Source organism: Oncorhynchus kisutch, linkage group LG15, assembly GCF_002021735.2.
Source record: "Oncorhynchus kisutch isolate 150728-3 linkage group LG15, Okis_V2, whole genome shotgun sequence".
Classification (NCBI taxonomy): Eukaryota; Metazoa; Chordata; class Actinopteri; order Salmoniformes; family Salmonidae; genus Oncorhynchus; species Oncorhynchus kisutch.
Window position 1 is genome coordinate 88,273,435 of NC_034188.2, and position 12,541 is coordinate 88,285,975.

Consider the following 12,541-nt stretch of genomic DNA (forward strand, 5'->3'; position numbering starts at 1 on the left):
TGAGATAAGGCAGGGCTTTACCTAGCAAAGACTTATAGATGACTTGGAGCCAGTGGGTTTGGCAACGAATATGAAGCGAGGGCCAGCCAACGAGAGCATACAGGTCGCAGTGGTGGGTAGTATGTGGGGCTTTGGTGACACAACGGATGGCACTGTGATAGACTGCATCCAATTTGTTGAGTAGAGTGTTGTAGGCTATTTTGTAAATGACATCGCCAAAGTCAAGGATCGGTAGGATGGTCAGTTTTACGGGGGTATGTTTTGGCAGCATGAGTGAAGGATGCTTTGTTGCGAAATAGGAAGCCAATTCTAGATTTAATTTTGGATGGGAGATGCTTAATGTGAGTCTGGAAGGAGAGTTTACAGTCTAACCAGACACCTAGGTATTTATAGTTGTCTACATATTCTAAGTTAAAACCGTCCAGAGTAGTGATGCTAGATGGGCGGGCAGGTGCAGGTAGCGATTGGTTGAAGAGCATGCATTTAGTTTTACTTTAATTTATGAGCAGTTGGAGGCCACGGAAGGAGTGTTGTATGGCATTGAAGCTCGTCTGGAGGTTAGTTAACACAGTGTCCAAAGAAGGGCCAGAAGTCTACAGAATGGTGTCGTCTGCGTAGAGGTGGATCAGAGATTCACCAGCAGAATTGAACCCGTTGACACCCCCATAGAGACTGCCAGAGATACGGACAACAGGCCCTCCGATTTGACACACTGAACTCTGTCTGAGAAGGAGTTGGTGAACCAGGTGAGGCAGTCATTTGAGAAACCAAGGCTGTTGAGTCTGCCGATAAGAATACGGTGATTGACAGAGTCGAAAGCCTTGGCCAGGTTGATGAATACGGCTGCACAGTATTGTAATTTCTTGATGGCGATTGATCGTTTAGGATAATTTTAGAAAGAGAGGGTCCAGATTATCTAACCCATCTGATTTGTAGGGGTCCAGATTATCTAACCCATCTGATTTGTAGGGGTCCAGATTATCTAACCCATCTGATTTGTAGGGGTCCAGATTATCTAACCCATCTGATTTGTAGGGGTCCAGATTATCTAACCCATCTGATTTGTAGGGGTCCAGATTATCTAACCCATCTGATTTGTAGGGGTCCAGATTATCTAACCCATCTGATTTGTAGGGGTCCAGATTATCTAACCCATCTGATTTGTAGGGGTCCAGATTATCTAACCCATCTGATTTGTAGGGGTCCAGATTATCTAACCCATCTGATTTGTAGGGGTCCAGATTATCTAACCCATCTGATTTGTAGGGGTCCAGATTATCTAACCCATCTGATTTGTAGGGGTCCAGATTATCTAACCCATCTGATTTGTAGGGGTCCAGATTTTGCAGCTTTTTCAGAACATCAGCTGAATTTGGATTTGGGCGAAGGAGAAATGGGGAAGGCTTGGGTAAGCCTTCCTGTGGGGGGTACAGACCTATTGACCGGGGTTGGGGTAGCCAGGTGGAAAGCATGGCCAGCCGTAGAAAAATGCTTATTGAAATTCTCGATTATCGTGGATTTATCGGTGGTGACAGTGTTTCCTAGCCTCAGTGCAGTGGGCAGCTGGGAGGAGGTGTTCTTATTCTCCATGGACTTTACAGTGTTTCCTAGTCTCAGAGCAGTGGGCAGCTGGGAGGAGGTGTTCTTATTCTCCATGGACTTTACAGTGTCCCAGAACGTTTTTGGAGTTTGTGCTACAGGATGCAAATTTTTACGCTGCTGCTACTCTGTTTATTATCTATGCATTGTCACTTTAACTCTACCTACATGTACATATTACCTCAATTACCTCGACTAACCGGTGCCCCGCACATTGACTCTGTACCGGTACCCCTGTATATAGCCTTGCTATTGTTATTTTACTGCTGCTGTTTAATTATTTTTTACTTATCTATTTTTTTATTTAACACTTATTATTCTTAAAACGGCATTGTTGGTTAACGACCTGTTGTATTCGGCGCATGTGATTTGATTTCTATGGGGTGGTTTATCTTGGGTTTGTGAAGTATCACTTAATTTTCTTATTTTCTTTTTAACAGCTTTCATGTGTTGTCAGCTACCCTTGCAATCCATTTCGATCTTTATGATTAGCATAATTGAGTTTACTATAAATGATCGATTTATCATCATATCGCCATTCTCAACTTGTGTGAAACACTTGAATTGCAACCTGACTCCACTGCTCGCCCCTGTGGCGTGTTGTTGCAGCAACCAGTCCTCGCCTCTTCTAGGTTTTTCTCGCGGGAATTCTGTTCTGTGTTCCCGAGACTTGTTTCCGTCGGAAACGTTTTGGCCACACCTATTATCAACCAGCGGATAGATGGGTTAGCAACGCAGGCCAATGTTTGCGACTACATAAACATAGTCAGCTAAATAAACACGTATTATTCATTTAAAACGGTATATATTTTGTCGGCATATCAATATATTATTATGGATTCCGTCAACGCTTTCAACTTGGAGGTAAAACATGAAGCTTTCTGTTCGCTAGCTACGCTGCTATTCTGCTAGCTAATCTAGCTAATGTTAGCTAGTTGAATTGTCGATGTATTGGCTGAATATGTCCTAATTTAGCCAACTCTGTGTCATGTTACTAGAATGATCTAGCCCACCAGAAGGACAATGTGTAATAGCAAATCAGACGTTAGCTAGCTAAGCTACCCACTTTTCGACCTTCCAATCTACAACTCAAAAATGACTACGCAGCTAACGATAACACTCTAAAAGCTATCATGCAAGATAATGGCGAACTTTGCCCTTCTTGTTGACCTAAGACGATGGAGCATCAACCTCAAGAGTTTTCTTGCTCAACTGGTCTGCTATTAATGTATAACCCATGCCATTAACCGCTGATAGTGTGAACGCTATTGCACGGCCAGTGTTCTGTTTTGTTGGGCTGATAAGGTCGGCTTGTTATTGGCAAATACGCCAATGGTGGCTAATTTAGCTAACTAACCTTAGTTGGGATTGTTGTAGGAAATGCAGAACCACATGGTTGTCACTAAAAGTTTGGTAATGTTAGTTGCCCAGTCGTTTCTATGTACTAAGTTATGTCTTCCTGAAAAATATAACGTTACGTGAATATAACAGGTGTTATTGCTTAACGTTAGCAAGCGTTATTCTAGTTAGATGGCTGTCTTTATCTTGCAGGTGACTAGCCTGTTTTCATTTTTTATTGTTGCCTTATCCGAAATATGGCAGCGTCTCCTTTCTTCACGTTGTATATGTTATTCTGTATTTGCACCATGTGTTCAGTGTCGTCAGTGTTTGTTTCCCTATGTGAACATGACCTGTCTACCCTCAATCCCCAATTCTGGGTTTCATGCTTATAAAAACAAATGTGCTTTTGGGATTGATGTGGAGTCTGGATTAGATGACCTCGTTTAGGTGCTAGCTAAAGGTATTCTTCGTTTCCCTCCTTGTCCAGTTATTCTCCATGATTGACATGAAGCCTCCAATATCACGAGCAAAGATGATGTCAGTCACTAAATCAGCAATAAAGGCTATCAAGGTAAGTTTGGCCAACATGTGTGTGAGTGTTTCTCATTGGAAAATGAAATATGTATATATAAAAAATTGATGCCAAAATGTGACCTTGTTTAGATTCACACCATGAAACATAATGATCCTGTTTCCACTTCTTGTCCCCTTTTCTCAGCTCTACAAGCATGTCGTCCAGATTGTGGAGAAGTTCATCAAGAAGGTATGTCATGGAAACACAACCAAGGAACTATAATCAATAGTGGGGTCACTTTGCTTTCAGACAATGCCAGTAGCTTTTGAAAGCATATAACAAAAACAAACCTTTACCCTTATTGTAATTTTGTAGACCAGTGATAATGTGGAAAGACTAGTGATAATAACATGTTACTTGTTACTCCAGTGTAAGCCAGAACTGAAGGTTCCTGGTTTATACGTGGTGGATTCCATTGTCCGACAGTCCCGACATCAGTTTGGAGTGGATAAGGACGTCTATGGACCCAGGTTCCAAAAGAACTTCACCCCGACATTCCAGAACCTCTACCTCTGTCCACACGATGACAAGGTGGGTTATTACTGTAGCTGTTTTTCTGGTGTTCCACCATGTCGGGGATGCTGTTTTTGTTCTAGCGATAACACACTAATCAGTGGTTAAATCGTGGATGATTGTATTAAATTAATTCACAGTTAAATAGTGGTTGATTGTATTCAATTAATCAGTGGTTAAGTAGTGGATGATTGTATTCAATTTAATCAGCGGTTAAATAGTGGATGTTTTATTCAATTAATCAACGGTTAAATAGTGGATGTTTATTCAATTAATCAACGGTTAAATTGTGGATGATTGTATTGACTTAATCAGTAGTTGGGTCGGGTGTGGCTGTATTGAGCTGGTACAAAAATTAAGAGTTGAAACTTTACTCTTTTTGATATTCTTAATGGCCAGCTAAAGCAGAACATAACTGTAAACCTTTCTCATTGTTGGTTCTTATTCCACCCCTTTGCCTTTGTCTCCCTTTCCCTCTCTCCCTGAAGAGTAAGATCATCCGTGTTCTCAACCTGTGGCAAAAGAACGCTGTATTTGAGATGGACGTCGTCCAGCCCCTGTTGGATATGGCTGCTGGCTCCATAGTCCCTACTCCCTCCCCCCAGGAGGACCTCCAGGCCCAGCCCCAGGTGCCTAGTGCCTCTATAGCATCAGTCCAGACCCCAGTCTCCAGTGCCTCCATAGCAGCAGCCCTGCCCCAAGTCTCCAGGGCCTCCATAGCAGCAGCCCTGCCCCAGCTCCCCCCACAACTCCAGAACCCCGAGGCCCTGGCTGCCGTGGCACAGCTTTTCCAGTCTGGACAGGGACATGAGGTGAGAGCTATATAGAATGAAAGTATGCATCACAATACCAGGTCAGCGATGATGAGTGCACCCATAGAGATCCTAGATGCTGTGTCCTACTTCTGAGTGTACCCATGAGTTTACCTGTTAAATTGCCCATGGTCCAGTGATTATATTCTAGTTATACTCATTCTAAGTATTTTGTTATAGTTACAGTATTACACACTACTAGCTCATATACCCCAGAACAACATGACTGTGACAGAAATTCACCATTGCTCTTTCTTGACCAATCCAGTTGACTGTTTCCTGTAAACTAGTTAATTCTTCTGGGGGGAATAAAAGTTCTCTACCAGCCCAATAAAGGATAATTGCATAGTATCTTGCTTGTCACCTAGGTAGTAACTGATTGGGTGGATTAAGTGTAATTCCGCTGTATTCCTTCCTGTCTGTCCAGCTTCAGAAGATCCTCCAGAGGTTCCAGCCAGGGCAACAGACTCCCCCTGTGGTTCCAAACACCATGGCTGACCAGAACCACCCACATGTTGTCCAAGGCCAGCATAATACACACCACCCACCGTTGAACACACACCAGACACATCCTACGGAGCAGAAGAACTCACTAGCTAAGGTAATGATTTTTTTTGTTTGTACTTTAGGCATATTTTTGACCAACAAGACAATTTTCAGAGGCCTAATCTTAACAGGACAGCTTTTGATTTCTGATTTATTAGGATCGCAATTAGCGACAGCTAGTCTTACTGGGGTCCAACACGTAACGAAATAGATTTTTTTTCTAAGTCACATATGACATTTATTTCAAGCCCTTTTTACATTTAACTGATGCCACAAAGTGCTATACAGAAACCCAGCCTAAAACCCCAAACCGCAAGCAAGGAATATGTAAAAACATGGTGGCAAGGAAAAACTCCCTATAAAGGCAGGAAGCCAGGAAGAAACCTAGAGAGGAACCAGGCTGAGAAAGGTGGCCAGCCCTCTGTCTGTCCCGGATGGAGATTATAACAGTACGTGGCCATTTTAAGGCCCAATTGTTCTTCAGGATGTTCAAACGTTCATAGATGACCAGCAGGGTCAAATAATAATCAGTGGTTGTTGAGGGTGCCACATATCAGTACCTCACAAGTAAATGTCAGTTGGCTTTTCATAGCTGAGCATGCCGTGGTCGAGACAGCAGGTGCGCTAGAGAGAGAGTTGAAAACAGCAGGTCCGGGACAAGCTAGCACGTCCGGTGAACATGTCAGGGTTTCATATCAGCAAGCAGAACAGTTGAAACAGGAGCAGCAGCACAGCCAGGTGGGACTGAGCACAGCCAGGTGGGATTGAGGCATGGTCCTAGTGCTTAGGTTCTACTGGGGGGAGGGGGGGTGTGTGTGTATATATATTTATTTATTTATTTATTACTTAAATCGCACAGGATACCAGATATAACAGACTGACCCTAGCCCCCTGGCAGCATAGATAATGGGGTCGGGGGACACTAGGGCCCCTTTCGAAGATACCCCCGGACAGGGCCAACCAGGCAGGATATAACCCCACCCACTTTGCTGAAGCACAGCCCCCACACCACTAGAGGGATATCAACAGACAGATATCAACTTACTACCCGAGACACGGCTGAGTATACCCCACAAAGATCTCCACCCTCACAAGCCCGTGCAGGACTAGACAGGAGATCCTGTCAGCGATTCCACCCATGTAAGTGACGCAGGGACGGCATGGCAGAGCACCAGTAAAGCCAGTGACTCAGCCCCTGTAATAGGATCAAAGGCAGAGAGTCCCAGTGGAGAGAGTGGAGCCGGCCAGGCAGAGACAGCAACGGCGGTTCTTCGCTCCAGTGCCTTGCCTTTCAACTTTCGCAACCCTGGGCCAGACTACACTCAATCATTGGACATACTGAAGAGATGCGTCTTCAGTAAAGACTTGAGGTTGAGATGGAGTCTGCGTCTCTCACATGGATAGGCAGACCATTCCATAAAAATATAGCACTATAGGAGAATGCCCTGCTTCTAGCTGTTTGCTTAGAAATTCCAGGGACAGTTAGGGGGCCTGCGTCTTGTGACCGTAGCTAACGTGTAGGTATGTACGGCAGGACCAAATCGGAAAGATAGGTAGGAGCAAGTCCATGTTATGCTTTGTAGGTTAGCAGTAGAACCTTGAAATCAGCCCTTGCCTTAACAGGAAGCCAGTGTAGAGGCTAGCACTGGCGTAATATGATCTAATTTTTTAGGTTGTAGTCAACATTCTAGCAGCCGTGTTTAGCACTAACTGCTTTAGCCGGAGAGTAGAACATTGCAGTAGTCTAATCTAGAAGTGACAAAAGCATGGATTAGTTTTTCTGCATAATTTTTTTTGACAAAAAGTTTCAGATTTTTGCAATTGTTATGAAGATGGAAAAAATTATGTCCTGGCTGTGTTTGTCAAAAGAGAGCGATCAGGGTCTAGATTAACGCGGAGGTCCTTCAGTTTTATTTGAGACTACTGTACAACCATCAAGATTAATTGTCATATCATACAGCAGATCTCTTCGTTTCTTGTTAACCTAGAACAAACTGTTTGGTCTGATTTTTAAATAGATTTTTTAAGTCAAACATTTGCGTCACTTCACTTCCATACGTCTGAAACACAGGCTTCCAGGGGGGGCAATTTTGGGGCTTCGCCGTGTTTCATTGAAATGTACAGCTGTGTGTCGCCTTCATAGCAGTGAAAGTTGAGTGTTTCCCGAATGACATCATCAGGTAGAATATATAGTGAAAACAATAGTGGTCCGTAAACGGAACCTTGAGGAACACCAAAACTTAAATATTTTATTTGTCAGAGGACAAATCATCCACAGAGACGAACTGATACCTTTCCGACAGATTAGATATAATCCAGGCCAGAACTTGTCCCTGTAGACCAATTAGGATTTCCAATCTCTCCAAAGTAATGTGGTGAACAATGGTGTCAAAATCAGCACTAAGGTCTAGGAGGACAGACGCAGAGGCTTGGTCTGACGCCATGAAAACGTTATTTGCCACTTCAACTAGTGCAGTCTCAGTGCTATGATGGGGGTCTAAAACCAGACTGGAGCTATTCATATGCATTATTTGTCTTCAGGGAGACAGTGAGTTGCTGTACAACACCTTTTTCCCCCCAAAACTGAGAGGAATGGGATATTCAATATAGGCCGAATTATTATTATTTTTTAAATTTAAAATTTTTAAATGTATTTATTTAATTTTCAGGTTCAAGGTTTGGCTTTTTCAAGGGGGGCTTTATTACTGCCACTTCTTTAGTGAGTTTGGTACACATCTGGAGGATAGGAAGACGGTTTTTATGTTCAACAAAGTAGGACCAAGTACAGGAAGTAACCGTTTCAGTAGTTGTAGTAGGTGCCCCGTATGCAGCTTGACGGTTTAGAGGCCATGAATGTGTCGGGATACAGAATTTAAAAAAAACTTGTCCCCATTGATCCTAGGTCCTGGTAGTTCTGTGTAGACTCAGGACAACTCCTCATAGAGGAGTCCGTAGCTTCTAATCATCGTTCATCACTGCTGAAGTGAAAACCATCCTCTCTTGGGGGAATGCTGCTTATTTAGTTATCTTTGCGACAGTATGAACAATTAAATGTTCTTATTCTCCTCCATTAGGTTTGGAAAAATAGGATGATGGCTTAGCAGTGAGGGCTCTTCGATACGGCACGGTACTGTCTTTCCAAGCTAGTCAGAAGACTTCCAGTTAGATGGAACTCTATTTCCGTTCCAGTTTTCTGGAAGCTTGCTTAGGGACTCTGGTATTTTCTCTATACCAGGGAGCAAGTTTCTTATGACAAATGTTTTAGTTTAAGGGTGCGATTGCATTTTGGTTAAATTGAGTTCCTCAGTTAGGTGGTTAACTGATATTTGTACTCCGACGACCTTGGGTAGGCAGAGGGAGTCTGGAAGGGCATCTAGGAATTTTGTCCGAGAATTTATACAATGGCTTTTGATGATCCTTGGTTGGGGGTTATATGTCGCGATTGCAAACGTAATAAAATGTTGGTCCTATTAGTCTATGCTTATGAAGAAAAATATTACGATCCACAATATTTATTCCACGGGACAAAACTAGATACAGAGTGTGGCTGTGAGTAGTTCCGGAGACATGTTGGACAAAACCCACTGAGTCGATGATGGCTCTGAAAGACTTTTGGAGTGGGTCTGTGGGCTTTTCCATGTGAACATTGATGTCACCAAAAATTATATTAGTTGCCGTGACTACAAGATCAGACAGGCATTCCGGGAACTCTGTGCCCAGGTGGCCTGTAACTGGCCCAGGAGGCCTGTAAACAGTAGCAATAAAACATGATTAAGTAGGCTGCATATATTTCATGACTAGAAGCTCAAAAGAGGCCGAGAATCTTTTTTTGTAAATTGAAATTTGTCGTGAATGTTAGCAACACCTCCACCTGTGTGGGATGCGTGGGGGATATGGTCACTAGTGTAATCAGGAGGAGTGGCCCTCAGAGGTTCCACCCCCCCCCCTATCCCTATGGTTCCCAACACCATGGTTACAATTTGCATATATTTAAAACATTAACATGTAGTGTTTGAATCTCAGTTCCACATACATGTCAGTACATACACACAAGCGTCCTTGAAAGGGATGGTCAGTCACAGATATTAAGTCTAGTGTGATTATTATAGATGTCGACGTAAATCATTGCACTCTGTTAAGGATGTGTTGCTATGGGATGTGGAGCTAAATTATGCGGCTCTTATTGTTGTGTAGCTAAATTATACTCATTGTTATGGATGTCGATCTTCAGAAACTCCTGGACCGTTTTGATTATGACGACGAACCAGAAGAAGTGAAGAGAGAGGAGACGAATCCCCTTGTTCCAGGGAACCAGTACGATGGCCATTTTCCTGGTCCGATGCAGCCCAACATGGAGCAACAGTTTCAGGGCCAGCCTGGAAGACAGCAGACACCTGTTGGAGGATACCCTGGTCTGAACAAGGGCTACAGCCAGAGCCAGCACACTGACCAGGGAAACTCCAGAGAAAGAGAAGACCCGTCTGGGAGGAGGGAGGGGAGACAGCGGGGTCACGGCAGGAGGTCACGCTCCAGGTCTGGCTCTCGGTAAGAAGCTGGGCGTTTTGTTGATATTAGTTGGTTATGTTTAGGAGACCTCTAATGGAATCCTGTCTGTTCCCACCTTTTAGCTTGGCTTTTAGTCCCTCGTATTGCTGTGTTGGATTGGCTTTTAGTCCCTCGTATTGCTGTGTTGGCTTGGCTTTTAGTCCCTCGTATTGCTGTGTTGGATTGGCTTTTAGTCTGCCTTATTGCTGTGTTGGCTTGGCTTTTAGTCCCTCGTATTGCTGTGTTGGATTGGCTTTTAGTACCTCGTATTGCTGTGTTGGATTGGCTTTTAGTCCCTCGTATTGCTGTGTTGGCTTGGCTTTTAGTCCCTCGTATTGCTGTGTTGGATTGGCTTTTAGTCTGCCTTATTGCTGTGTTGGCTTGGCTTTTAGTCCCTCGTATTGCTGTGTTGGATTGGCTTTTAGTCCCTCGTATTGCTGTGTTGGATTGGCTTTTAGTCCCTCGTATTGTTGTGTTAGCTTGGCTTTTAGTCTGCCTTATTGCTGTGTTGGATTGGCTTTTAGTCCCTCGTATTGCTGTGTTGGATTGGCTTTTAGTCTGCCTTGTTGTTGTGTTAGCTTGGCTTTTAGTCTGCCTTATTGCTGTGTTGGCTTGGCTTTTAGTCCCTCGTATTGAGTTTGAGTTTATTTTTATTTTTACAGGGACAGTGCACATTAATCAACATTTCAGTAAAAGTGCCGGTTTTAGCCAGCCGGCTAATTTTCAACCGCAGTCCCTGGGCAGGTTATTAAAAACAATTACAATATAGATAATAGCAACATAGAACAAGCAAGACATAGCATACAGACATAGCAACATAGGACAAGCAAGACATAGCATACAGACATAGCAGCATAGGACAAGCAAGACATAGCATACAGACAGAGCAACATAGGACAAGCAAGACATAGCAACATAGGGCAAGCAAGACATAGCAACATAGGGCAAGCAAGACATAGCAACATAGGGCAAGCAAGACATAGCAACATAGGGCAAGCAAGACATAGCAACATAGGGCAAGCAAGACATAGCAACATAGGGCAAGCAAGACATAGCATACAGACAGAGCAACATAGGACAAGCAAGACATAGCATACAGACAGAGCAACATAGGACAAGCAAGACATAGCATACAGACAGAGCAACATAGGACAAGCAAGACATAGCATACAGACAGAGCAACATAGGACAAGCAAGACATAGCATACAGACAGAGCAACATAGGACAAGCAAGACATAGCATACAGACAGAGCAACATAGGACAAGCAAGACATAGCATACAGACAGAGCAACATAGGACAAGCAAGACATAGCATACAGACAGAGCAACATAGGACAAGCAAGACATAGCATACAGACAGAGCAACATAGGACAAGCAAGACATAGCATACAGACAGAGCAACATAGAACAAGCAAGACATAGCATACAGACAGAGCAACATAGGACAAGCAAGACATAGCATACAGACAGAGCAACATAGGACAAGCAAGACATAGCATACAGACATAGCAACATAGGACAAGCAAGACATAGCATACAGACAGAGCAACATAGGACAAGCAAGACATAGCATACAGACAGAGCAACATAGGACAAGCAAGACATAGCATACAGACAGAGCAACATAGGACAAGCAAGACATAGCATACAGACAGAGCAACATAGGACAAGCAAGACATAGCATACAGACAGAGCAACATAGGACAAGCAAGACATAGCAACATAGGACAAGCAAGACATAGCATACAGACATAGCAACATAGGACAAGCAAGACATAGCATACAGACAGAGCAACATAGGACAAGCAAGACATAGCATACAGACAGAGCAACATAGGACAAGCAAGACAGAGCAACATAGGACAAGCAAGACATAGCATACAGACATAGCAACATAGGACAAGCAAGACATAGCATACAGACATAGCAACATAGGACAAGCAAGACATAGCATACAGACATAGCAACATAGGACAAGCAAGACATAGCATACAGACATAGCAACATAGGGCAAGCAAGACATAGCATACAGACATAGCAACATAGAACAAGCAAGACATAGCAACATAGGACAAGCAAGACATAGCATACAGACATAGCAACATAGGACAAGCAAGACATAGCATACAGACATAGCAACATAGGGCAAGCAAGACATAGCATACAGACATAGCAACATAGAACAAGCAAGACATAGCATACAGACAGAGCAACATAGGACAAGCAAGACATAGCATACAGACAGAGCAACATAGGACAAGCAAGACATAGCATACAGACAGAGCAACATAAAACAAAAAGCATATTGTTGTGTTAGCTTGGCTTTTAGTCCCTCGTATTGCTGTGTTGGCTTGGCTTTTAGTCCCTCGTATTGCTGTGTTGGATTGGCTTTTAGTCCCTCGTATTGCTGTGTTGGATTGGCTTTTAGTCCCTCGTATTGCTGTGTTAGCTTGGCTTTTAGTCCCTCGTATTGCTGTGTTGGATTGGCTTTTAGTCCCTCGTATTGCTGTGTTGGATTGGCTTTTAGTCCCTCGTATTGCTGTGTTGGATTGGCTTTTAGTCCCTCGTATTGCTGTGTTGGATTGGCTTTTAGTCCCTCGTATTGCTG

The 12,541-nt window shown here is 43.4% G+C and overlaps 1 protein-coding gene across 2 annotated transcripts in view; it reads left to right on the forward strand.

Moving 5' to 3' along the window:
* Nucleotides 1–2,301: 2,301 nt before the first annotated feature.
* The window catches only part of LOC109904933 (SR-related and CTD-associated factor 4-like), a 63,365-nt gene continuing 53,125 nt past the window's right edge, over nucleotides 2,302–12,541 (forward strand). The window contains exons 1-7 of one of the 2 annotated variants that reach the window (XM_031791257.1): nucleotides 2,302–2,463; nucleotides 3,428–3,511; nucleotides 3,659–3,703; nucleotides 3,884–4,045; nucleotides 4,516–4,839; nucleotides 5,267–5,440; nucleotides 9,617–9,930. In XM_031791257.1, the coding sequence (XP_031647117.1) occupies nucleotides 2,434–2,463; nucleotides 3,428–3,511; nucleotides 3,659–3,703; nucleotides 3,884–4,045; nucleotides 4,516–4,839; nucleotides 5,267–5,440; nucleotides 9,617–9,930 (1,133 nt within the window). In that variant the 5' untranslated portion in view covers nucleotides 2,302–2,433. The remainder of the gene's footprint in view (nucleotides 2,464–3,427; nucleotides 3,512–3,658; nucleotides 3,704–3,883; nucleotides 4,046–4,515; nucleotides 4,840–5,266; nucleotides 5,441–9,616; nucleotides 9,931–12,541) is intronic. The other variant, XM_020502030.2, reaches the window with a different exon arrangement.